The sequence below is a fragment of the Microplitis mediator genome, chromosome 2 (genome assembly GCF_029852145.1).
Source record: "Microplitis mediator isolate UGA2020A chromosome 2, iyMicMedi2.1, whole genome shotgun sequence".
NCBI lineage: Eukaryota > Metazoa > Arthropoda > Insecta > Hymenoptera > Braconidae > Microplitis > Microplitis mediator.
The window spans coordinates 7,417,127-7,442,777 of NC_079970.1; the positions used below are offsets into that span (position 1 = coordinate 7,417,127).

At 27.8% G+C, this 25,651-nt stretch overlaps 5 protein-coding genes across 11 annotated transcripts; 4 read left to right on the forward strand and 1 right to left on the reverse strand.

Moving 5' to 3' along the window:
• Positions 1–1,352: 1,352 nt before the first annotated feature.
• Positions 1,353–4,404, forward strand: LOC130664247 (E3 ubiquitin-protein ligase FANCL). Its single transcript, XM_057464115.1, has 6 exons — positions 1,353–1,994; positions 2,062–2,160; positions 2,425–2,672; positions 2,749–2,938; positions 3,020–3,250; positions 3,973–4,404. The coding sequence occupies exons 1-6, from the start codon at positions 1,719–1,721 to the stop codon at positions 4,072–4,074; spliced, it is 1,146 nt and encodes a 381-aa protein (XP_057320098.1). The 5' UTR covers positions 1,353–1,718; the 3' UTR covers positions 4,075–4,404.
• LOC130664253 (NADH-cytochrome b5 reductase-like) lies at positions 4,117–7,157 on the reverse strand. Of its 5 annotated transcripts, none has more exons than XM_057464127.1 (3): positions 6,845–7,157; positions 4,371–5,054; positions 4,117–4,307 (listed from the first exon to the last, which is right to left on the reverse strand). In XM_057464127.1, the coding sequence occupies exons 2-3, from the start codon at positions 5,038–5,040 to the stop codon at positions 4,117–4,119; spliced, it is 861 nt and encodes a 286-aa protein (XP_057320110.1). In that variant the 5' UTR covers positions 5,041–5,054; positions 6,845–7,157. The 5 variants fall into 5 exon arrangements, with proteins under 5 accessions (XP_057320110.1, XP_057320105.1, XP_057320108.1 ...); XM_057464122.1 differs by having other exon boundaries at positions 6,798–7,157; XM_057464125.1 differs by lacking the exon at positions 6,845–7,157 and adding an exon at positions 6,633–6,669 and having other exon boundaries at positions 4,371–5,061.
• Positions 5,488–16,002, forward strand: LOC130664240 (proton-coupled folate transporter-like). The gene is made up of 6 exons (XM_057464102.1): positions 5,488–5,756; positions 8,778–9,038; positions 9,333–9,682; positions 10,355–10,631; positions 13,692–13,874; positions 13,957–16,002. Exons 1-6 carry the CDS (start codon positions 5,657–5,659, stop codon positions 14,175–14,177), a joined length of 1,392 nt encoding a protein of 463 aa, XP_057320085.1. The 5' UTR covers positions 5,488–5,656; the 3' UTR covers positions 14,178–16,002.
• A 135-nt stretch (positions 16,003–16,137) lies between these two features.
• Positions 16,138–20,250, forward strand: LOC130664243 (proton-coupled folate transporter-like). Its single transcript, XM_057464109.1, has 6 exons — positions 16,138–16,531; positions 16,602–16,859; positions 18,171–18,514; positions 18,582–18,861; positions 19,272–19,454; positions 19,869–20,250. Exons 1-6 carry the CDS (start codon positions 16,432–16,434, stop codon positions 20,087–20,089), a joined length of 1,386 nt encoding a protein of 461 aa, XP_057320092.1. The 5' UTR covers positions 16,138–16,431; the 3' UTR covers positions 20,090–20,250.
• Positions 20,142–25,463, forward strand: LOC130664246 (proton-coupled folate transporter-like). Of its 3 annotated transcripts, none has more exons than XM_057464113.1 (7): positions 20,142–20,276; positions 20,401–20,575; positions 20,645–20,905; positions 21,971–22,314; positions 22,381–22,660; positions 22,755–22,937; positions 24,092–25,463. In XM_057464113.1, the coding sequence occupies exons 2-7, from the start codon at positions 20,476–20,478 to the stop codon at positions 24,289–24,291; spliced, it is 1,368 nt and encodes a 455-aa protein (XP_057320096.1). In that variant the 5' UTR covers positions 20,142–20,276; positions 20,401–20,475; the 3' UTR covers positions 24,292–25,463. The 3 variants fall into 3 exon arrangements, 1 of the variants encoding a protein (XP_057320096.1); XR_008989327.1 differs by lacking the exon at positions 20,142–20,276 and having other exon boundaries at positions 20,340–20,575; positions 24,092–24,434; positions 24,979–25,460; XR_008989328.1 differs by lacking the exon at positions 20,142–20,276 and having other exon boundaries at positions 20,340–20,575; positions 24,092–24,434; positions 25,009–25,460.
• The last annotated feature ends 188 nt before the right edge of the window (positions 25,464–25,651 follow it).

Here is a 25,651-nt window from a genome sequence, read left to right on the forward strand (position 1 = left end):
AAAAATATAAGTCACATTTACAAAGACTAATTGCACAAGCAAATTTAATTGTTTGAAAACAAAGTTTTGAATGACAATATCATAAAATGTAATGGTTTCAATTATTTTTGAATGGACAAATTTTTTTCAGAAACTTTTTTCTTTATTCACACTGAATAATGTTTTAAAGACAAAATATTTTCTGAATTCTAAGTTTATTTTTTTATTTTTACTATATTATTTAAGACAATAAATGAAGAATATTTTATTCTTCTCAATTACAATTATAAGAAATATTTTTTACGCTGTCAGAAGAAAAAAAATTTCTTCTGACAACTAAATTTAAGTTATGACAACAAAATGATTTGATTGGCCATACAATCGAATTGATTACCTGTAGAACTTATAAAGTAGTCATTATGAAATATATAAGTGAGCCGTAGAGAATGAATTATTAATAATAATTAAATAATTTATTTTTTAGACACGTTCTTTTTTGTTGTACCGGCAACTTTTCCGATTGATGCTTCAAGTTCGGAATATAAAACTTCTGAAATAAGTTTCTTACCAGGGACACTACAAGTGGTGGGCGCGATCTAGTGGCGAGCACCGAACTACGCCCGTTGTTGTTGTCTAGCATAGTGACAACTGCCGTTTCTGATAGTAAATATTTATTAGGTTCAAATATATATTTATTAACTTCGAACCAATACATATATTTATTCTAAATTAAAATATTTTTTTGTGTCTCAGTAATATTTATTAGAGTTAACATAATGAAACTTTGCGTTAATATTTGGGTTTGTTGGCACTATTAAATAATTTAGTTGTCTATCGAATAAATATTTTCTTAACTTTACCAAATGATATTATTATCTTAGAGAGAGAGAAATATTAACGTCAACCAAATAGAGTCTATTAAATCATTTGTTAAAAAAGACAAAATAGATTATGTTGATGTAATAAAATTAATACGTGAGAAGATTTTTATTAGTAGTTTTCAATAAAAAGTTTTCAGTAACCTGTAGCTGCCTCAAGGCTTTTCGTTTCAACCAACCCTTTGAGTTCAAATTTTTGAGCTCCGAAATTAAATTTTCCAAATTTAAAAAAAATACGAAATCTTGATGTTTGAATGAGAGCTTGATAAAAGAGGGCACCTAAAACAACATAATTTATCATCTGATGGTAGTCGAAATGTTGATAAGCAAGTTATCTATTGTTACCACGATTATAAGTTTTTGTTTGAGAATCCCTGATAGCCAAGTTGCCCGCAACTTGTCGACAATCTACTGCCGCAACCTGTCGCCAAGTTGGCCGCAAAAGTCAGCATTTCCATAAGTTGACGGCAAATTTCCGAGCAACTTGTCGACAACTTTCAGCTCGTGTAACTGTTGCCGACAACTTGGCTACAAGTTGCTCAGAAACTTGGTGACAGGTTGCGGCAGTAGATTGTCGCCAAGTTGCTGAGCAACTTGTAGCCAAGTTGTCGGCAACAGTTACACAAGCTGAAAGTTGTCGAAAACTTGTCCTCAAGTTGGTCGTAACTCAGGTACACCAACTTTCTGATCGGAAACTCTGGCTATCAGGGAAAAAGAGAGAAAGATATAAGTTTGTAAACAAAAAATAAGTCACGTGCTCGGATATTGATATTATTTGTATTTTGTCGATTAATATTGTTTATTGCATTGTTATATTTATCAACATTTTTAAATATCAAGTATAAATAGAAATAATTAAAAATGAATGAGTATGAAGAATTATTAAAATGGTATCCTCAATTAATATTAACATCTGAAAACCCGTTCACGATGCACGGCTTATTAAATATTAATAGTAATTACCAGATTGAAATAAAATTAAAAGTACCTAAATATCCATTATTCAAACACGCCACTATTTATTTTGGTAATAAAATATCATCAGTGTATGCTACCGATTTTAGTAAAAAAGTCAACGATTTATTACGCAGTAATAATTCTATTCTGTCTTTTTTAAGTCAATTACAGAAGTTAATGGTAATTAATTTTTACTTTATTAATCATTAATAAATTCAATTTAATTATTTTTTATTATTTTCATTAGGACACGATCATCAAAGAAAAATACAATGAGACTGCTATTGATGTTGAGTGGTGGGATAACTATAATTTAGAAGAATTAAAAACCGCTCTTTTAATTCCAGTAAGTTAAAAATTTTTATGATTCTGAAGTTAGCCGACGTCTAATAATTTTTATATTTTTTTCAAAACAATGAATTTAAAAAAAATATTGCATCTATAGATTTTTTAATTTTCTACATGTGCATTTTTTTGTTTTCTTGTTTTTTTTTTGTGACTGATTGTTGAGAAATTATTCTGAAAATTCTTAATCGTCTACTAATTTCAGGATCATAAATTTTTGATAATATTTGATTACTTATTTAAAAAAAAAAAAAAATTTTTACAGGGTGTCAGCATTTCTGCTAGCAGTGGTTTAGATATAATTAAATTAACGTACAAAGATATTTCTATAAAATTAAAACAAAACAAATCGTACAATAATCCGTGGATTTTATTATCGTCTGATTTGCCTGAGTTAAGAAATCATCCAGCTCTTGATACCTGTATATCTACATTAACTGAAGCTGCAGAGACTCTTAAATCAAGAGTTGATTCATTAGAAAATATTTTGATTGACTTAAAAGATATTGACGAGTTAGTTTAAATTATTTATTTATTTTATTAGTTAATTCAGCGAACAAAAAAATTCTAATTTTGATTTTGTTTATAGGAATTGCTGGGTAATTGATCCCGTTAAACCAAAACCATACCACCTGTACAGAAGAATTTATTTAAATCAAGCTCTGTCGCTTTTAATAACTCCAGATCCGTCTTGTCCTGAACGATTACAAGAAATAAAAGTACTTGGGAGTGATAATGAAGTTGCCAAATGTCAAGATATCATAACCGAAAATTTGGAAGTAATGAATCTTTTTTTTATTTATATATATTTGTTTAATTAAATGCTTATTTTTATGTATCTGTTGTTTGTTTTTTGACAGAAATGGTCTGGTGATAGAACGATTATTGAAAATCTATTGGATTTATTAGATATCGACGAATTACCACGACCACCAGATGAAAACAGTGCAGTACAACCAAATGATGGCATTGTTGATGATCAAGAATGCTGTATTTGTTTTTCAATGGAATCAGAAAATGGTGACGTGCCATCGGAAGTGTGTAATAATGAAAAATGTCGACGTTACTTTCATACTACTTGTCTTCTTCAGGTAATTTAATATTTTATTAAAGAGTCATTTTGGATTAAATCTTTTATTTGCATATTTTAAAATTATAGTTTGTAGTATAAGGTAAGAGATCCAGTACCCGATCTGGGAACCAGTACATGGAGTGATCGGGTATAAGGTCTTTTATTTGATTTATTTATTTTTTTATGAATATAAGGAAAACTATGATTTGAATGTAGAAACATATTTAATTATAATTAAACTTTGACGTTTTTGACTAAGGAAAAAAAAAAAACGATTAATTACTTAGAAGATTTTTAATATTTGAGTGAATAACCGGAAGAGATCCACCAAAAAAATCCATGTCCGCATTGAACTCTTTGACTTGGTCAGCTATTCTATTGTACGGTAAATTAATTACGTAGTTTTTATTAAATCTTAGCGTGTTAATTCTTCGATTGCTCCTGAGACACGGTTTATTACAGACTATACCAAAGCCTCTTAGTCTTAGTCCATTGATGATTTTATAGAAGATCAGGTCATTTTATATAAAAAATGAAAGTAATTATTGCAAGATTTGAATTAATAATTAAATCATTTAATATGAAGTAAAATATCTAACTATTGGCTGTCAAATTTATCTAATTATTCACTTCACTTCACTTCTCATGGCATTTTTAAAACGTCAGCCATTTAATCCAGAATGACCGTTCAATTAAAAAAATTTTAATAAACTATCTAACATAAAAGAATTTATTTTCTAGTGGTTGCAAGTCGTCGCAGGCAATCAAATTCTTTTCGACCGCATCCATGGCTTCTGTCCAAACTGCAGTACAAATATATCATGCGCTATTGTAAGTAACTGATGAGCGAAACCAAAATACACATATATTTATTTATTTATTTATTCATTTGAAGACATAATAATTTAAGAAATTACATTCTGAAACCCATCGTTCAAGCGATTCATTGAACTCTTCCGTACCACAAATTAAAACTAAAGTATCATCAGCTAAATAGTTTTCTAAAATACATTTACAAATTCTTTCATTAATTCTTCCTTGTTTGATATCAATACCATTGAGATTTATACTTGTTCCTGTAATGAAAAATTATTTTAATTATTTAATATAAGAAATTGTCATGTTATATTTATTAATACCTTCTGTTAAATAAAGAGTACACTGAACATTCCAGTAGTCAGTAAATAATTTAAGTTTTTTTTTCATCGGTACCAGATCTAATGATCTAAATCCAGCAGTTAAAAAAACACGTGTTTCATCTTCCTCGTCATCAACAATTGATTTAATAATCGGTGAAAAAACAGCTAGACCACTACCAATACTAAACATAATAATATTTTTAAATTTATTACGCGCGTAAATAAAATCTTCATACGGCCCTCGAACTTTAATCACCTCACCGATCTCCAAATTTTTTAATCTCTGCGTATTTACACCATCAGCATAAATTCTAATCAACAATTTAATCGTACTATCAGTCCATGATATCGGAGTGAATGGTTTTGACCATTTTAAATAATTTATTACAACATATTGCCCTGGATTTAATATTATCCGTCCATTTTTCGGCTCTTGTTCATCATAATTATAATTGAGTACCAATTTTATGTAATCATTATTTACATGTTTTAATTTAATAACTTTAAATAATTTATATACTAGGGGTTCTAATAAATTTTTATTATTTAAATTTAATTTTTTTAACTCCCATTGTTTTAATAATTTTTTGTGGACGTCAAATATACATGGGTTGCATGAATTACCACAGCAGTCTTCTTCCTTTGGAGATTGAGGTCGATTTGATAACATTTTTTATTTTTTTTCTATCAACTGTAGAGCAAAAAAAATGTATGTTTGTAAATAGAAACCAGCTGTTGATGATTTGACATATATACAATTTCCTTTGTAATCGTATATGTATATATATTATATAAAATGAAATCTAATAAATAAAACTTCAAATTTTCAAATTTTTGAATTTTACATTGATCTCATTAATTATAATTATTTCATTTTTACATTAATTAGATTTAAATTAGTGAGTAAAATATAAAATAAAGAGGTTAAGTTATTTTGTCAGAGAGATAATCAATGACCTTGATGAAGATTCCATATACTTGTATTTAAAAATGATTAAAAATAATGACAGCGCAAAAAATAAATAAAATAATCAGACGTAAAACAAAGAAAATAGCTTATCTTATTGTGAAATACTAATAGCAGCAATTATTAAATTACTGTAGACTAGTTGACAGTTGCTGAGCAACTGTCTGTGTTATTGTTAAATATATATGAATATATTTAAACGACGTATTCAATATTTATACAATTTTATGAATTTTGTTAAAATTACACGTGTAACCTGTACTGGTAATTTTTCCAAGCATATCGTTTGATCATTAATATTTTAAGTAATTAATTAATTATGGATAATGAATGTGTTCGTTCGGTGAAAAGTGGATGGAGACGTTTTACATTGATGGAACCACCGCTTTTTTTACTATTATTGGCTTATGGAATGACAGGTATTTATTTATTAACAAAAAACTATGCATGGATTTTTAAAAAATATGATACTGAAAGTAGCAGACCTGAAATTTGTTTTTTTTTATAAAAAAATGTGAGTGTGAATGTTGCAGGCATGACACATTTCATAAATTTTAAATAAATGAATGAAAATAATGAAATTTAAAAAAATGCGCGTACTAATTTTTCATAAATCTAAATATGAATTTTTTAATTTTTATTCTACTTACGTTTTATTTATATGAGTGTGAATGTAGCAGACATCAGACAAATTTAAAATTATAAATAAATAGAGTAAATAATGTAAAAAATAATATTTATAAAAAATGCACTTGTTAATTTCAAAATTTTTTAAATGCGCATTTTTTAAAAATTTTATTTTTTTAATTATTTAGTCTATTTATTAATAATTTAAATTTGTCTGACGTCTGCTACATTCACACTCATTTATTTATTTATTCTAAAATTTCAAAAATTTCCACTTGTCATTGACATTCACACTCATAAAAAAGTTACTTGTTGTCAGAAAAAATTGTTTGAAAATAGGGTAGAAGGAGCATTTGTGGCCATTGCTTTATTGTTGGACCTTTAATATTCTAATTTAATTAATGAAAAAGTATAAAAACAAATTTTCATTCTAATACAGTAAAAAAAATTTTCTCTGAACGAATTAAAAAAAATTAATTCACTGCGTACATTACGTGTTATTTTATTAAAATTTTTTAAGTGGCCAAAACCGGTGTGAATGGAGAAGATATGAGACAATTTTTAAATCTTAAATAAATAAATGAATTAAAATAACGAAATTTAAAAAAATGCGCGTACTGATTTTTCATAAATCTAAATATGAATTTTTTAATTTTTATTCTACTTACTTTTTATTTATATGAGTGTGAATGTAGCAGACATCAGACAAATTTAAAATTATAAATAAATAGAGTAAATAATGTAAAAAATAATATTTATAAAAAATGCACTTGTTAATTTCAAATTTTTTTAAATGCGCATTTTTTAAAAATTTTATTTTTTAAATTATTTACTCTATTTATTTATAATTTTAAATTTGTCTTATATCTGCTACATTTACACTCATTTTATTTATTTATTTTGAAATTTCAAAAATTTCCACTTGTCATTTGCATTCACACTCATACACTGTAAAAAATTCGCGGAGTGAATGCGGATTAAATCCGGAGTGAATGCGGAGTGAATGCGGAGTGAATGAATTTTTAATTATTCACTCCCCTCGGAGTGAAATTCACTCCGCAGGGGAGTTTTCGCGGAGTAGATAATTTTTTATTAATTTAATCTCTCCGGAGTGAAATTCACTCCGGAGCGGAGTTTTGAAAATATTATTAATAAAAATAACTCCACTCAATAAAATTGAAGTAAAAATTCGCGTATTACATTATTGATCAGCTGATATGCACACACATACGCACATACATATTTAGGCACACACGCGCACTCGCACACACACGCACGCACAAATTTGCACACAAGCACACAATCGAACACACACGCACAAATTTGCACACACGCACACATTTGCACACAAGCACACATTTGCATACACGCACAAATTTGCACACACGCACACATTTTCACACACGCACAACTTGCACACACGCACACATTTGCACAGACGCACGAATTTGCACACACGCACACATTTGCACACAAGCACACATTTGCATACACGCACAAATTTGCACACACGCACACATTTTCACACACGCACAAATTTGCACACACGCACACATTTGCACACAATCGAACACACATGCACACATTTTCACACATTTGCACAGACGCACAAATTTGCACACACGCACACATTTGCACAGACGCACAAATTTGCACACACGCACACATTTGCACACACGCACAAATTTGGACACACGCACAAATTTGCACACACGCACACATTTGCACACACGCACGAATTTGCACTCGTACACACACACACACACACACACATTGTTTAGCAGTTTAATATAAATTAGTATAAATTTATTTAAGTATTAAAACTCCGGACCGGAGTGAATTGGGAGTGAAATAAAATCCGCGTCACTCCGAGATCACTCCGCTAAAAAAAAACTCCCAATTCACTCCGCATGCGGAGTGATTTTTTTCAAAACTCCGGAACTCCGAGTGGCGGAGTGAATGCGGGGTGAATTCGGATTTAATTTCACTCCGAATTCACTCCGGATTCACTCCGGATTTTTTACAGTGTAAAAAAGTTACTTGTTGTCAGAAAAAATTATTTGAAAATAGGGTCGAAGGAGCATTTGTGGCCATTGCTCTATTTTTGGACCTTTAATATTCTATTTTAATTAACGAAAGGGTATAAAAAAAAAATTATCTTTGAACGAATTAAAAGAATTAATTCACTGCGTACATTACGTATTACTTGATTAAAATTTTTTAAGTGGCCAAAACCGGTGTGGATGGAGCAGATATGGGACAATTTCTAAATCTTAAATAAATTAATTAAAATAATGAAATTTAAATAAAAAGTGCGTACTGATTTTTCAATTGTTTAAATACGTATTTTTTAATTTTTATTATTTATTCATTTAAAAATTTAAAAAATTGCCAGCTACATCCACCATTGAAAATATGTAGGCTAAAATTTTCAAATTGTTTGTATGCATTTTTTTCAATTAATATTGAATATTATTTATTTCGTTAAAAGTAACTACACATAGCCAAAACAAGGGTTCATTTTGTCAATGTCTGTACAATAAATATATGCCTGAAGATCGGAACGCTTAGTGAGCAACAAATATCAAAAATATTTGTGTAAAATTTGACTGCTTAAAAGTCACTTTAAGAGTAATTGGGGGTGGCTGCCATTTTCGGCTGACATACTAGCACCCATACGAAACATTTCCGAAATTTAGATCCAGTAGATTTTTTATTTTTCATTTTGTTCTTTTATTTTTGTTCCGCGAGAAACGTTCTGATCTTCAGATACATCAATAAATATCAATTAGAAATATTGTATTTTTTTTTAGCAACTGTCTTGACTGATTTAATTGTCTATCAAACTTGTAGACAAATGATGGTAACAAATAAAAATAGCTGTGATATTTTTCATACAAATAGCAGCAGTCACGAGGCAAAAGAACTGGATAAAATCGTTCAGCCACATGCGAGTTATATAATTATGTGTAAATCGCTGATTGAAGGTATTTTTCCAGCATTGCTGGTATTATTTGTGGGTCCTTGGAGTGATAAATATGGAAGGAAACCACTTTTAGTTGTTGGATACTTTGGTAAAAATTATGATCCTGAAATTAACAGACAATTAAGAATTTTCGGATTTTTTTTTAACAAATCAATGACAAAAATAAACCAAAAATATGCACAGGTAGAAAATTTAAAAAACCATAAGTGCAATTTTTTCAAATATTTTTTTTTTATAATTTAACGTTTTAAAAAAAATCCAAAAATTATTAGACGTCTATGTAAAAATTTTATTTATTTATTAATGTTAATTATTTTTTAATTTTTTATTATTTTTAATTTAAAAATTGACATGGTGTCTGAAGTATAAATAATAATTCTAGCTCCAATATGCACGTATACATTATTATCAATACTAAGTCACTTGGATATAAGTCCGTGGATGTTTTTATTAGCATCTGTACCTGCTGCTTTATTAGGCGGAATTTCAGTACTTTTGTTAGGAGTATTCTGCTACGTGTCGGATATTTCAGAGCCTGAAAAGCGTGCGTGGTATTTAGGATGTCTTGAAGCTTGCCTTTCTGCGGGATTAGTTATCGGTATATATATTGGTCCATTGATATTTCAAAAGTATGGCTATGCTTTATTATTTATCATTGCTACTTTAATCTCTGTACTATCATTACTTCATGTTCTATTTTTTGTACCTGAGACTATTAAAAATGAATCTAATGTAAGTATGTTTTATTTATTTTTTTGCTTAATTAAGTTCGGTAATCAGTAATTAGTATTCTTAATTTTAAAACTTAAAATAAAATAAAAATAGAAGTTTCGTTGTGGAAAAAAAACCTGAATAGAGAAGCTGCATGTTTTGTAATTCAAATTCTTTTAAAAGTTGAATGAAAATTGTTAAAAAAAATTGAGGCAAAGTATAATAATAATTGATTGCTCAGTTAATTTTTAAATTAAAAACTGTTTTTTAAAATGTAAATTCAAACGCTAGTGATGTCATTACATCGGTTCCGACACGTGATTGAACGGAGAGAAGAAAAAATATCCATGTTTACTCTATCAGAATCACAACAAAAATTAAATACAAGAGACTTTCATTCAATTAAATAGCGTGACTTTCATTGGTTCTCAGCTCCAACATATGTAATGACGTCATAATCAATTTTAAGTCGTTTTTTTTGCGCCAAAATTTATTTATTTTTCATAATTAATTCATAAAAAAATAAAAATTTTGACTTTAAAAAAATGCTTAAAACGTATTCTTAAAAAGTTGTTCTTTCATATATAAATATATTTTTTATGATAAAAAATTCATGCAATTTCTCTATAAAACCTCAGACCACAGTATTAATAGATTAATAATAATTATTATTAATGTTATTTATTGTTATAGAAATGGGGAAATCCATTTGATATATCTCTAGTAAAACAATTGATATTAACATGTACTAAAAAACGTCCTGGTTTAAACCGTGGGTTACTATGGAGTTGTGTACTAGTTTTATCATTTCTTGTAATTATTATGGATGGAACTGCCAATGTTAAATATTTATTTACTAGTGCAAAACTAGGTTGGAATACAGTACAGTTTTCAGTTTACACAAGCTTATCTATGACATTGACAATTGTGGGAACAATTGTTGGTCTAAAAGTAATGAGAAATTATTTAGGTAATTGTTTTAATTTATAATTTACTGGCCCAGTAAATGCACACGATAGTTAAATCAATAACATTTTAATTTAAAAAATGTGATTAAAATTTTACTGTTAATTTTATCAACATATTTAATTAACAGCTTTTAGAGAACTATCACTGAGTGAAAAAATTACTTTCATTAAAAAATAAAATTCTTGATCCAAGAAATTAATTTATTTGAAATTTGCAATAATGTTATTTTTAATTAAAGAAATCACAGTTTCCATTGTAATCATTCTTAAAAAAAAAAAAAAAAAAAAAAAATTAGTCACTACAAAATGAAATGTTTTCAAAAAAGAAAAATTAACAAATTATTTTACCAAAATTTTAAATACTTGCTGACTAAACACTTTTTGACGATCTATATATTTCATTGGTTCGAATGGTATAAGTTTTGATAGAATTTGTTAAAAAAAATCGTATTTTGTAGTAACTAAACTTTTTTTTCGAGTCGTGTACAAACCTTGTCCGGTTTATTTTCTTCACGCTGAGCTACAATTTACTTAAGGAAAAAACGTGTGAGAATATTTCACAATTATCAGATAATTTAAAAGCATTTCTTGATGAAATTAAGTGTTTTCGTATTTGTTCCATTTTATTGGATTCTTGACTTTTACTTTTAGCACAATAAATATTCATAAATTTACGATACGCATCGTGATCTTTTAAATTTTTTTGCCATACAGTATTGACATCTTTTCCGTTTATATTGTATCGTTTTTAGATTTGTAAAAAGAATTAATGAAAAAAACGCAGAAGTTCTTCATAAAACATTTTTTTGTCGCTCCTGAAAAGTAGTAGTTTTTGAGATACGAGGTTGCGTCAGAAAACCCTCGATATCTTCAAATCATTCTAATCTAGAGTATAAATGCAATTGCAGTATCTTGACAGAAAAAAATCGAAAAATTACTTAGAATACGCTTTTTTTGAGAAAAGCTCTCGGTGAATTTCTAAGTCACTCTAAAGTAATTGAGAGTCCTAAAACATGCAGCCCATGCCCAGTGTGCAAAACAGAGGTTACTTGTACCGTGGCTTTGCAGGAATTATTTAACAAATCAACTTAATTTCGGCAAAATATTATTATATTAACTCTAATAAATATTACTTAGACACAGAGAAATATATTCATTTACAATAAATATATATTTATTCGAGGTAATAAATATATATGTAAACTTAATGATTATTGATTTAAAAAATGAGAAATTCATTTGATTAAAATAAATACCAGAGTGCTATTATTTAGAAATATAAAAACTCTGAAATAAGTTTCTTACCAGGGACACTACAAGCTGTGGGCGCGATCTAGTGGCGAGCACTGAACTACTCCCGCTGCTGTTGGTTTGCATCAAGACTAAGAGCAAAATTTTTTGGGAGAAAAGATAAATATGGTGGAGAGGAAGTTATGGTGCTAGGCAGCAGCAGCGGGAGTAGTTCGGTGCTCGCTGCTAGATCACGCCCACAGCTTGTAGTGTCCCTGGTAAGAAACTTATTTCAGAGTTATTATATTCTCAACTTGAAGCATATATGGAACGGGTTGCCCGCTTTAAATTTGCAGAGTGACGCTAACCCTTTTTTGATAGTAATACAGGGGTATCCTGTATTACACTATGACATTAATGTTTAATATTAATGTTTCCCTGAACAATTTTAGACATAGCACAAAGAAAAAAGTACTTGTCAAGAAAATAAATTATTTTTCTAAATATGCATATATTTAATTGTAAGATAAATGTTCTGTCATCTTAAAATAATATTTGATTATTATTAATAACTCATTCTTTAAGGCTCACTAATATATTTTATAATGACTACTGTATAAGCTCTACAGGTAATCAATTTGATTTTATGCTTGCTACTTAACGCATAATTATCTTAACTAAATATTTTATAGTTTCTAATAGTTTGTTTTATTGGTGGATTATAAAATATTCAGTTAAAACAACCAAATCTATGATTGGCAATGGGCAATCAAATAGTTTTGTTGTCATAACTAAAATTTAGTTGTCAGAAGAAAATTTTTTTCTCAGTACGTGTATTAATAAAATGTAAAATTATAAATATGCGTTGTAAAAGAAGTGAATGAAAAAAAGTTCTTATAAAGAAAATTGTATGTGTGAATGATAAAGTGAAACATTTAATGTACTTTATATTAGAATAATAAGAATTTGCTATCACTTATACTCGTCCACTTTTTATATTAAAAAGTAATAAACTTTTTTTTTCAACTAGAATAACTACAAAAAAATGGAATTTCTTCAGTTAAAATATAATTTCATTGCAAATATTTTCATTTTAAAAAAATTTGTTCCAAAAAAGTTCGGCATGTGGAACTTCTAAACTTGAGATTGATGAGAATCGAGTGGAACTTTTTTTGAACTTTTGTAATTTTTATAGTAAAATAAAAAGTTTTTCTAGGAATTTATATAAACAAATTTGAAAAAAGACGTTTTTAAAACATATTTCTCACAATGTATTTTTTCTACATTTCACTCTCGTTCCGAAAAAGCTCCCAGTAGAAACCAATAGCCGCTAAGATTAAAAAAACTTTCATAAAAAGTTACGAATTAGAGGTTTTTGAACTTTTTCGGAATTAGGATAAATTGAATGAAAATACGTTTTGAGAAATATGTTTCAAAAACGTTCTGTTTTTACTTACATTTTGCTCACATAAAATCCTAAATAAACTTTTTTTTTCCTATAAAAATTACATCAAGTTCAAAAAATGTTCCACTCATAGTTCTAATCTGTCTCAAGTTTAGAAGTTCCACATGTCAAACTTTTTTGGAATCTTTTCAGGACGAATTTATTTTTCACAGGTTCAATAAATCAATTTCTCGTATTAAAAATATAGTTTTTCTACAAAGTAATTTTTTCTCTCAGTGTATAATTGTAATTTTTTATATTTTATAGTATAAAAATATGAATCGCGTATTCTTTTATCAGTTAAATATTTATTCACTGGCTTAGCTGCCTCATATTATTTCTGTCTGAAATTCTAAACACAATTTAATTTACAAAACCATTGTTGCAGGTCTTAAAGACGTTACAGGGACATTAATAGGATGTTCATCTGGATTTGCCGCAGCTATTGTATACTCTTTTACTTCAAAACCTTGGCATATGTACTTAGGAACTAGTTTAGGAATTTTCACCGGCATGATTTCACCTACTGCGCGATCTGTTTTATCTAAATCTGCTCCTATCGATGATCTGGGTATAAATATATAATAAATAAATCAACTATAACTCAATTCAATAAAAAACAATTTTACTATCAAAATTTTTTTATTGTCCAGGCAAAGTGTTTTCATTGGTCACATTTATGGAAGCATTACTACCATTAGGAGGTGCTTCGTTATACAGTTTGATATATTCTCTATATATGTCAGTATATCCATTGCCAGTATTTTTATTATCAGCTGGAATAAATTTTTTAATGATAATTATTACCATAATAATGGATTGGAAATTTAACACATATGAATCACCTTATCAATCCGCAATTCAAGAAGACTGAAATTTTAAAAATTATTCAATGCACTCTGTAAAGAATCGGGAGTGAAGCCAGAGTAAATACGGATTTTATTTCAATTCGGATTCACTCCAGCCCGGAGTTTAAATATTTAAATAAATTTATATTTAATAGAAACAGCTGTTAATTAGAAACATAATTATTTCAATGACTAATTGATTCAGATATTAACCCTGATTAAAAATACTCATTAAAAAGAATTGAAAAAGATGAGAATTAAATACTTTTTAATAAATCCAATTCCACAAGGTTTTCATCTGGACATAAAATTAATACTTTTTAATTGCATTGAATCTAAAAATAATATAAGAATTTCTAAGCTTCCAAAGAATTGAAAAAGATTCGAATCAATTGATATTTTTAATCTTTCTGAATCCTCGTCAATAACAAAAAAGTTTCGAATTTTAGGGTTACGAGTCCCTGATTAAACAACTGAATTCGACCGAATTAAAAATTTTAATTCTGTTATATTCTGTCGAATTCTGCAAAACAGAATTTAGCTGAATTGAAAATTTGAATTTGAATTAAACAGAATAAAACCGATTTAAACATTTCAAATTCATTTTAATTCAGTTTAATTCGGATGCAGAACCAGAAATTGGAGAATTATTTTCGAATTAATCAGAATTAAACCGAACAGAATTATGTAAATTCGTTTTAATTTGGACAAATTCTGGTTTTCCTGCCGAATTAGACAGAATTAATTTTTAAGTTAGTTACCGAATTAACAGAATTTATCTGAATTAAATAGAATTGAAAATTTAATTCTGTTTAATTCAATCGAATTCAGTTGTTTAATCAGGGGTAGCATTGAAAAAAATTCGAATCAATTGATAGTTTTCAATCGATCTCAATACTAAAATAGTTCCATATTTCGAATTATGACTTGAATTGAAATAAATTGAAATGAATTCACATTTTCGAATCTTTCTGAATCTTTTTCTAAAATGATGAAAGATAGAATTCCTTTCAATACTTTCGAATTCCATTATAAAAATTAGAAAGGATTCCAATGATTGAAATTTCAATTCCATTTAACATTTTTCAAAATCTCCGTATGGATTGAAAAGAATTAAAATAATTTTCAATACTTTTCAATGAGTATTTTTAATCAGGGAATAATTAAACTTAAAATATTATGTTTTTAATTTATAAAATGTTTTAGTAACTCACTAAATTATAATTTCATGTATATAATACATAGTGTAAATATTAAATTATTGAATAACTATAGTGATATAGTTTTTATGGGAATATTTTATGTTTCGGTACAATATGAAATGTTATCTCGTGGTGTGATTGATGTAAATCATACGACAGTTTGTGACTCAGTGGAATTATATTTGCTCAAGTTTTATTATCAGCTGCTTATAATTTTTAAAAATCATTTCGCGTGAATATATAGAAAGGGAGCTCATTATTATTTCCGTACTCAATATAAATGTCTAAATATCAAAGACCTAAGCTCACTATGTATTAGTAATTATTTTAATAATTAATATTTTCCGAAACTCCCCTTTGGAGTGAAATTCACTCCGAAGGAATTAAGTAACTAAAAAGTGAATAAATAAAAAAAGTCGTTGACTCCGGATTCACTCTGCAAATTTTTTACATTGGAAAATTACTCATTTTTCAATTAACAATTAAAATAACTCAAACAAATAAATTATTTTTGATAAATATACTTATGATGATTTTATAAAAAATCTGTGATAACATTTTACAAAAGATATTATAAATTATTTGATAAATATTGATTGTATTTTTATAAATAAATATACAAATAATCATCACCTCTGTTAGATTTATGATTCATTGTTTATATAATATTTCAAAAAGATGATTAACTCTCCGTTAATGTTGATTGACCTTCATTGCTTCCACTTTTTTTTTATTTTACATATATATGTATATATTAGTTTGATTATTAACTACGATAGTGCAAAAAATCACAATGATGATAGAGAATAAAGAAAATTACTTGTTATCTTTTTAATATAGTTGTGATAATTATAATAATAACTATGACAGGAATGAAAAAGTTTGCAGTGAAGTTAAAGTTGTAAATCAATGGTATTATAGATAACACTCTGAAATATTTTTATATTTTTATTTACAAAGCGTTTTCTGATTTTATTTCATTGCTTTATGCAACTCGTTAATAGTCACACATATAATCAGAATTAAATTTATCATTACCTCGTTAATTGTTTGATAATAAATTTTTAAATTACGAAAAATGGATAGTGAGTGTACGAGTTCTCCAAAAAGTGGATGGAAACGTTTTGCATTGATGGAACCACCAATATTTTTATTGTTTCTAACTATGGGAATGACAAGTATGATTACTTCCTGAAAATTTTAATAATTTTTATGGATATTTAAATAAAATATTGAGTTTTTTTTCAGGTAATGTCTTCACTGATTTGATTGTCTTCCAAACATGTAAAGAAGTTGAGACGAATAAAAGTAGTTGTGATATTTTACATACAAATAGTAGCAGTGATGAAGTGCGAGAATTGAATGAAATTGTTCAGCGACATGCAAGTTATATAATAATGTGTAAATCACTGATTGAAAGTTTTATACCAGCAACATTTATATTATTTCTGGGTCCTTGGAGTGACAAGTACGGCAGAAAGCCTCTAATCATTGCTGGATATTTTGGTAATATATTTATTTTAATATAAATATAATTTTTTGATAAATGTCAAATATTTTATATGATCAATTAAAAAACATTAATTATGCATACACCACACGATCTTTACACTGTAAAAAATCTGAAACACGGTTGACTCTTTGAGCCAACTCTAGAATTTCCCGCTGTGTTATTGTTGGTAAACTCTTGAGCTCTGCGAGGTCAAAAAACGATTGGACCGAAAAAAAGTAATTTTTATCCAACGATATCTTTGGAAAAAATCGACCGATTAGCTCGTGCGCTGCGACAAACGAAAGAGTTTGTTGAGACTTAGATTTTATCGAACTCAAAAAGAAAGCGATTTACGAGTTATACAATAAAAACTTTAAAACAAAATTTAAACAATTTTTATTTTTGGTATAACTTGAAAATTACTCGACCGATCGACTCCAAAATCTAATCAGCTCCAAGTTTTAGTCGGACAAAAAAAGTTTACACACAGATATACATACACACGCGGCCGGAAGTCCATCTGGAAATAGTCAGAATAGCTTCTTACACGGAAAAAAATGATTGACAATAATTGTAGTTCAACTTCTAATTATTTATATTATGTTCAATAACTAATGTCGTTTAAATCAGTAAAATTATGATTTTAATGTTTAAACTGCTATAATTAACAGTTAATCGTTGAAATATACTGCTTGACTATTTAAAATTACTACTTAAACCGTAAAAAACTACAAGACACTTGTCAAAAAAATGCATCTGTTATTAATTTCTTACCTTCTACTCCATAATATTTACTAATATTCGGTCTAGGCGCGCTGTTGATGAGAATCTGAGTATTATTTACTAATATTTTTTTTCCGTGTAGGACCTCAAAACGTCAAGATCTGATGAAAACTCAATTTTCGAAAATCGGACCGAAACCAATAACTTCTCTTCTTTTTGAAAACTTTAGCGGGAATTTAAAAATTTGCGGAGTGAGCGCAGATTAAATCCGGAGTAAATGCGGAGCGGATGACTGTTTATTTATTTCATCCCCTTGGAATAAAATTCAGTCTGATAGGGAAGTTGATTTTAATATTAAAACTCTGAATCGGAGTGAATCTGGATTAAAGTAAATCCGTAATCATTCCGAATTCACTCCCGATTTTTTACAGTGTCCGGAATCGGCATTTTTTTTTAGGGAATTTATTTTTTAGGATTCTGAATATTTCAAAGATTATGAAAAATATTTATTAATTACTAAAAATTTTGAAAGGAAAAGTAAATAAAGTGTCAATAATTACTTGATTTGTTTTTCACTTTCTTATAAAAAAAAATTTTTACAGCTCCGATGTGTAAATTCATAATTTTGTCTGTGCTAAGTAATTTTGATGAAAATCCATGGATGTTTTTAATAGCTTCGGTACCATCGGCTTTATTAGGCTCTGGACTTTCAATGGCAATTTACTGTTACGTTTCTGACAGCACAGAACCTGACAAACGTGCATGGCGCTTAGCTTGTTTGCAAACATGTGTCACCACTGGATTAGTTATTGGTACCTTTATTGGTCCATTAATTTTTCAACAAATCAGTTATACATTTTTATTTATTATCTGTGCTTTTCTTTGTGCCATATCATTATTTTACGTGTTATTTTTGGTACCTGAGACTGTTAAGAAGGAATCCAATGTAAGTTTTATAAAAAATTTATCAAGATGTTTAAAAAAATGATTCGTAATTTATTTGTTCTTTCCAGGAAAAATGGGGCAACCCATTTGATTTGTCTTTAGTTAAAGAATTAGTAGTAACATGTACTAAAAAACGTGATGGATTGAATCGCGGGATGTTATGGAGTTGTTTAGTAGTTTTGTCATTATTTACAATAATTATTAAAGGGAATTCAAATATCAGTTATTTATTCACAAATGCTAAACTCGGCTGGGATATTGTGCAGTATTCAATTTTCAGTGGTATATCAATGGTAATATCAATTATCGGGACATTTGGAGGTCTCAAAATAATGAAAGATTACTTGGGTAATTATTTACATCAACATGAATAAAATTTTTTAAATTTCCCGCAATTCAAATTAGAAATTTTCAAAAACCAAAAACTATTGCTTGCAGTTCGGTTTTTAAAATTTGAGCTTTCAATAGACATTTAAATTTAAAAAATTAAAAAGTCGTTTCTGATTAAACAGACAAGAATTTGAATAGACGTCTAAGTATAATTGTGTGTGGGGTTGAATAAAATTTTTGTATCCAATATTTGAGGTTTTTCAGTGTAAATTTAAAATTAACATTTCATTTGTGTTCGAAATTTTAAAAATATGTCAATTGCTAAAATTAAACGATGACAAAAAAGCTTTTTGAACTTGAAGTTCTGCAGATTATTTTAAAAATAATTTATTAATTCAGTAATTTTGTCTTGTATATTATTATTGCAGGTTTTTCAGAAATTACAGAGGCATTGATCGGATGTTTATCTGGTTTCTTAGCCACTTTGTTAAGCTCTTTTACGACAAAACCCTGGCATATGTACGTGGGAGTTTGTTTAGGAATTTTCGCTGGTATTGTTTTACCTACTATACGATCACTCTTGTCTAAATCTGCTCCTATTGATGATATAGGTACATATATTATATATATAAGACTGTGTCAAAAAAATCGACTATTTCTTTTTTCAAAAATTATAGTAGAGCATTTAATTTTTAACAAAAATGTCTTTTGACTTTTCCAATGCACTGATTCGCTGATGAGTGATAAAATTCCAAAATTAAAAAAAAATTTTCCAATGTTATTGAAATGGGAAATCGAAAATTGCGATGAGATGGTTATTAATATTCCTATTAACAGCTAAAACTTTAACAGTATTTTTTTTTTGTTTTCTCGAAAAATATTTTCCGTATAATTTTTGAAAACAAAAAAATTGCTGATTTTATTGACACAGTCTAATATATATATATATATATATATATATATATATATATATATATATTAAAAATAATATTTATCATTGATAATTATATTTATATTGTTTTCAGGAAAAGTATTTTCTTTAGTCACAGTCGTGGAAATAATTTTACCAATAGGAAGTGCTCCGTTGTACAGTTTAATTTATTCTTCATATATATTTGTTTATCCATCACCAGTGTTTTTATTAACGGCTGTAATATTTTTTTCAATGACATTTATTATTTTGATTATGAATTTTAAATTCATCGCATCTGAATCCTCTTATCAAGTCACCGTTCAAGAAGACTGATTTTTTTTTTATTAGTTTTTAGTGCAGTTGATTGTTGTTTAAATAAAGCAATTATAATCGTCTAATGAGTTTATAATAAAATCTGTGATATCTTTTCATGAAACTATTTTATAAAATATTAATTAGTTATCAAGTGTACATTTATAAATAGTTATTAAATTAATTTATACAAGGATCTGCACCATACGTTTGTTTTTAATTATAATTTTAACAAAATAATAATTTTTTATTTTATAAAAAAATTGCGGATTGTAAATCGACGATTGTACTTTCTATTTTTTTTTTCTTTTATTATTTTGTTAACTTTTTAGTTTTCACGTTTAATTCAATCATTAATTGACTTTTCTATAAAACAATTTCATATAAAATTTAAAATCTATTTTGCAATGGAAGAAAAAAATGCAAAATTAGAAACAACAGGATGGAGACGTTATGTGTTGATGGAACCAGCAGTATTTCTAACGTTATTAGCTAATGGGATGACATGTATGATTGATTATTGAAAGAAAATAATAATCCTGATTAAATTAATTGATTATATTTATTTTTCCGCAGCTAATGTTCTTACTGATTTGATTCTCTTTCAAACGTGTAGACATATAATGGCAACAAACAAAACCAGCTGTGATATTTTACATACAAATAGTAGCAGTCAAGAAGCGCGAGAATTGAGCAAAATTATTCAGCCACATGCTAGTTACATAATAATGAGTACATCATTGATGAGAAGTATTTTGCCAGCATTATTAATACTATTTTTTGGCCCATGGAGTGATAAATATGGTAGAAAGCCACTTATATTAATTGGAAGCTTTGGTAATTTTCTATTTTTATATTATAACTAAACCTAGTGCTGCTTGATATTATTTGCATTGAATCTACAGGTTTTAATACTTGTTTAGCTCATCTTCATAAACCGCCTGGTTGAGAAATCCGATTCACTTCAATAGGATTTGATCGGAAATTTCCGATTGAATCCTATTGGAGTAAATCGGAAATTTCCGAAAAATATATTATTTTCCGATTGAAACCTATTGAATCCCATTCAAAATTTTTATCGGAATGAATCGGTTTCAATCGGAAAATAATAACGAAATAAAAATATTATTTTCCGATTGGAACCGATTCATTCCGATTAAAAATTTTGAATGGGATTCAATCGGAAAATAATATTTTTGTTTTTATGCACTTTTTCCGACTGAAACCGATTCATTCCGATTATACTCAATCGGACTCAATCGGAATTCTTAACCAGGGCTATTTCATCTATTGTATAGCGGGAAATAAAATCTTATTTAACAAAGAAATTTGGAAAACGATTGACCCTGTGAGTCAACCCAGTAATTTCCGCATTTTCCGAGCCCTCCGAGCTATTAGTTTCAAATTGTCTCGCGCTGATTTTACTACTGTCAATAATTATAAAAAAAACCCGATTTCAAACTTTTTTTTGATATCAATAATAAAAAATTTTTTTTTTTCAGTTCCGTTGTGTAGATATTAGGATTGTCCGTTTGGAACGACTTTTTTTTTTTCCACTCCCATTTCAAAACATTGTTGTAGAAATTGAAAAAAAAATTTCCTGAAAGTATCAGCTCTTAATTTTAATTTTAAGTTTAATAAGTATTTGGTATTATTCGGGATAAAACATGATTTCGGACTTTTTTTGATATGCCAATTGACGTTACTCTCGTCAAATTGTCTTATTAAAACATCCTTTGTAACACAATATATTATTGTGTTGAAGGACTAGGAATGGACTCCTTCTCTCGCGTTTCTATAAAACAAGAGAAGAAGGCATTTTCTTTCTAGTTATTCAAATATTTTAAAAGATCAGTTTCACATTCGTTACAGTATTAATCGTAAAATATGTTTTTTCTTTAGTTCCGTTGTGTAGATACATAATACTATGTACATTAAGTAGTTTTGATGCAAATCCATGGCTGTATTTACTACCATACGTACCAACAGCCCTGTTAGGTTCTGGACTCTTGTTAGCTACGACTTGTTACGTCTCTGATACAACACATCCTGAAAAGCGTGCATGGCGTTTGGCTTGCCTACAAACTTGTGTCCATGTTGGACTAGTAATAGGGACACTTATTGGTCCTCTTATATTTAAGCGACTCGGTTACACCTATTTGTTCATCATTGCTGCTTTTTCAAGTTTATCATCATTACTCTATATAGTATTTGTTGTACCAGAATCTGTAAAAAATGAATCTAATGTAAGTTATATCACTAATCGATTAATTAGTGTAAAAAAAAATTCCTAATTAATTTATTATGTTTAGAAAAAATGGGGAAATCCATTTGATTTGTCACTAGTTAAACAACTGGTACTAACATGTACTAAAAAACGTGATGGTCTGAATCGTGGAATGTTATGGAGTTGCCTATTAGTTTTATCATTTTCTAAAATTTTAACTAATGGACACACAAACGTAATTTATTTATTCGTTAATGCGAAGCTTGGTTGGGACGTTGTGCGGTATTCGATGTTCCATAGCTTCTCTATGGTTATAACAATTATTGGCACTTTCGGTGGTGTCAAAGTAATGAAACATTATATAGGTAATTATTCACAACAATTGAAATAAGTGTCTTTTAAAAATTATTTAATAAGTTAGTCGATTTATCTTGTATTTTTAAAATTTTTTATTCACAGGTTTTAGAGACATTAGTATAATTCTAGTAGGAAGTTTATCTGGTTTCTTATCAACCATGTGTCTTTCTTTTGCGACTGAATCTTGGCATATGTATTTAGAAGTTTGTTTAGGAGTTTTCATTGGTGTTATTTTACCCACAACACGATCACTTATATCCGCATCAGCTCCTATAGATGATACAGGTATAAAAATATATGATCATATTAATTATAGTTTAATTATTGAAAACAATATACACTGTAACAATTTTGGTTTAAAAATGGACCCCGAGAACTTTAGACGGCTGTGTAGATAACGGTGTAAAAAATCCTCGGTGTAAATCATCCATCCGTGTAATTTTAACACGGTATAATCTACTTTTTTTACACCATTCAGTTTTACTCGTTATAATTTTGATTAATAAGCAACAAACGATCATTGAAGATTTTGAACTACTTAATCAACAACTGCATTAGTTTTATTTAGATATTATATAGTATTTTGAACATTCAAATATTTTTATGATTTGTAATGAAGGAAATACAGCTTTACTGATCTAGTTTAATTGACATCTTTTAGTATATTTCGGGTAACGTTTCGCTAAAATATTTTACATCTTTAGACCCGGATCTAGATTATTAAATACATTATTAAATATAAAATATATATAAAAAATAAATGTATAACATTTGGTTTTTTTTTTTTAATATTAACTTACATTTCGATATGGGTCTGACAACTTTGAATGGTAAGAGTTACCATCTTCTATTGTAACAATTATAATTTTAAATAATCACAATTAGCATCTTTGATAGTAACCGTTATCATCATCAATTGTAACTGTTATCATTTTCAATAGTAATACTAATCATTATAGCCACTGAAAAATCTTATTACCATTTTATATAGTTAAAATTACAATTTTTGTATTGTAGATACAATAATTAATTTCTCTCCGTGTATTTTATATTATATCATGTATTTAATAATCTAGATATGAGTCTGAAGATGTAAAATATTTTTACGAAACGATATTCAAAATATAATAAAAGATGCCTATCATTAAACTAGATCAGTAAAGCCGTATTTCATTCATTACGAAAATTATAAGACTGATCATGGAATAAATTCAATAAATAAAATTTTGGGTTTATTTTTATGAACGCAAAATTATCATGAATTTACTCATTTACACGCTTGACGGTGTAAAAATTTTTAATTTACACCGCCTAAATTTAACACGATATTTGATGTCATTTTCGCATCAAAATTTTTACACCGAGTCATTTACACTACACCTAGTCCAAAAATTTTTACAGTGTAGGATAATAGTCAAAATTTGATATTATTTTTTTAGGAAAAGTGTTTTCATTGGTGTCATTTGTCGATACGCTATTGCCACTAGGAAGTGCACCATTATACAGTTTATTATATTCTTCATATATATCAGTTTATCCATCGCCAGTATATTTAATGACGTCTGGAATATTTATGTCAATGATATTTGTTTCTATATTTATTTATTTGAAATATTTCAAAGAAAAATCGCTCAATTAATCGGCTGTTTGCATAACACGTTATTTATTATTAAATTTTCTCTATTGAAATTGAAAATTTTCAAAAAAAATAAAGTTATTGATTTGAGTCTCATATTGAGATTGAAATGCTCAAAAAAAAAAATTTGATCATCTTCATTGGTGGTAAATAACAACAAATTTTTATTTATCCGTCGATTATTATTGTACAAACCCTTCCGCTATTTTTGTACGCATATTTTATGAAAAAGCTGATGCTGCGCTTTTGAAAAGAGGAGTTTTATTGATTTATTTATACTGTAAATCGAAGTGTTTTAATTTAAAACACTCAAGTGGTTAACCCGTCAGTACTCCTGTTATGAGCATTTTGCTCACAGGACACTATTCAACTTATAGGATGTCGCTTTCGCGTAACCGAGACACTAAAAATCCCGGGAGTGCAGACGGGTTAATTGTCATTTAAATACGTTGTAGTCACTTTCTAAACGTTTGCAAGTGCGTAGAAAGTGGCTAGAATGTATTTAAATGGCAACAAAACACTTAGGTGTTTAAAATTTAAACACTTCGATTTACAGTGTACAAATTTGTAAAATGAAATAAAAAAAAAATTAATCGGACATAACAAAATTGAACAATTAAAAATTGCACATTCCATTTTTTCAAAATCTACATGTTCAATTTTTTTTTTCTATTAGAAGTTAATTTTCAGGTAATTTAAATATGCCACAGTATTTTTTAGGTAAAAAATGCAAAAAGTGGACATTTAGATACCAACAACATAATTAAAACTACGAGATTTTGAAGTATTTAGATGATTATCAACTCCAGGAGAGCGTTTCAAAAATAATTTATGATTATTCAAAATTTGGTCTGTGTCAAACAAGATAATTCACAGAGATCTCGGAATCCCAACCGTAAAATCTGAAATAAAACAATTCAGCATCAACTATGAGACTAGACTAATGTATCACCCCAACACTCTAGCAACAAACCTACTGAACGTCGAACAAATTAGCAGAAGATTGAAAAGATATAAACCGTCAGATCTGAAAAACCGATTCAACTAATTAAATACTTCGCAAGCCATAGAGTTTACCTCTAAAACCTGTAATATATGTACCATAAAAATTACTTAATGTTAATTAGCAGATTGTTGTTTAAATTAATAAAATAAAAAAAAAAAATTATTCAAAATTGATAATTAATAAAAAAAATTTGTTCAAATAATGCACTTTTAAATTTATTAAATACATCATCATGCATTCAAATTCCTAGTAACGTGATTTTTCTTTTAAATATCTTCAGCCAAGCTTAATTTTTGCCGGTTCTGCTATTCTCAGGGTCATTGTTTTTTAATGATATTTCATATCTTGAATATGAAC

Bases quoted from the DNA above. Each gene is read 5' to 3' on its own strand.
- LOC130664247 (XM_057464115.1), top strand. From the start codon at position 1,719: ATGAATGAGTATGAAGAATTATTAAAATGGTATCCTCAATTAATATTA. The intron at 1,995-2,061 runs GTAATTAATTTT...TATTTTCATTAG, and splicing joins GTCAATTACAGAAGTTAATG to GACACGATCATCAAAGAAAA. The intron at 3,251-3,972 runs GTAATTTAATAT...TTTATTTTCTAG, and splicing joins ATACTACTTGTCTTCTTCAG to TGGTTGCAAGTCGTCGCAGG.
- LOC130664253 (XM_057464127.1), bottom strand. From the start codon at position 5,040: ATGTTATCAAATCGACCTCAATCTCCAAAGGAAGAAGACTGCTGTGGT. The intron at 4,308-4,370 runs GTATTAATAAAT...TTTTCATTACAG, and splicing joins TACTCTTTATTTAACAGAAG to GAACAAGTATAAATCTCAAT.
- LOC130664240 (XM_057464102.1), top strand. From the start codon at position 5,657: ATGGATAATGAATGTGTTCGTTCGGTGAAAAGTGGATGGAGACGTTTT. The intron at 9,039-9,332 runs GTAAAAATTATG...TAATAATTCTAG, and splicing joins TTTAGTTGTTGGATACTTTG to CTCCAATATGCACGTATACA. The intron at 10,632-13,691 runs GTAATTGTTTTA...CCATTGTTGCAG, and splicing joins AGTAATGAGAAATTATTTAG to GTCTTAAAGACGTTACAGGG.
- LOC130664243 (XM_057464109.1), top strand. From the start codon at position 16,432: ATGGATAGTGAGTGTACGAGTTCTCCAAAAAGTGGATGGAAACGTTTT. The intron at 16,532-16,601 runs GTATGATTACTT...GTTTTTTTTCAG, and splicing joins TCTAACTATGGGAATGACAA to GTAATGTCTTCACTGATTTG. The intron at 18,862-19,271 runs GTAATTATTTAC...TTATTATTGCAG, and splicing joins AATAATGAAAGATTACTTGG to GTTTTTCAGAAATTACAGAG.
- LOC130664246 (XM_057464113.1), top strand. From the start codon at position 20,476: ATGGAAGAAAAAAATGCAAAATTAGAAACAACAGGATGGAGACGTTAT. The intron at 20,906-21,970 runs GTAATTTTCTAT...TTTTTTCTTTAG, and splicing joins TATATTAATTGGAAGCTTTG to TTCCGTTGTGTAGATACATA. The intron at 22,315-22,380 runs GTAAGTTATATC...TATTATGTTTAG, and splicing joins CTGTAAAAAATGAATCTAAT to AAAAAATGGGGAAATCCATT.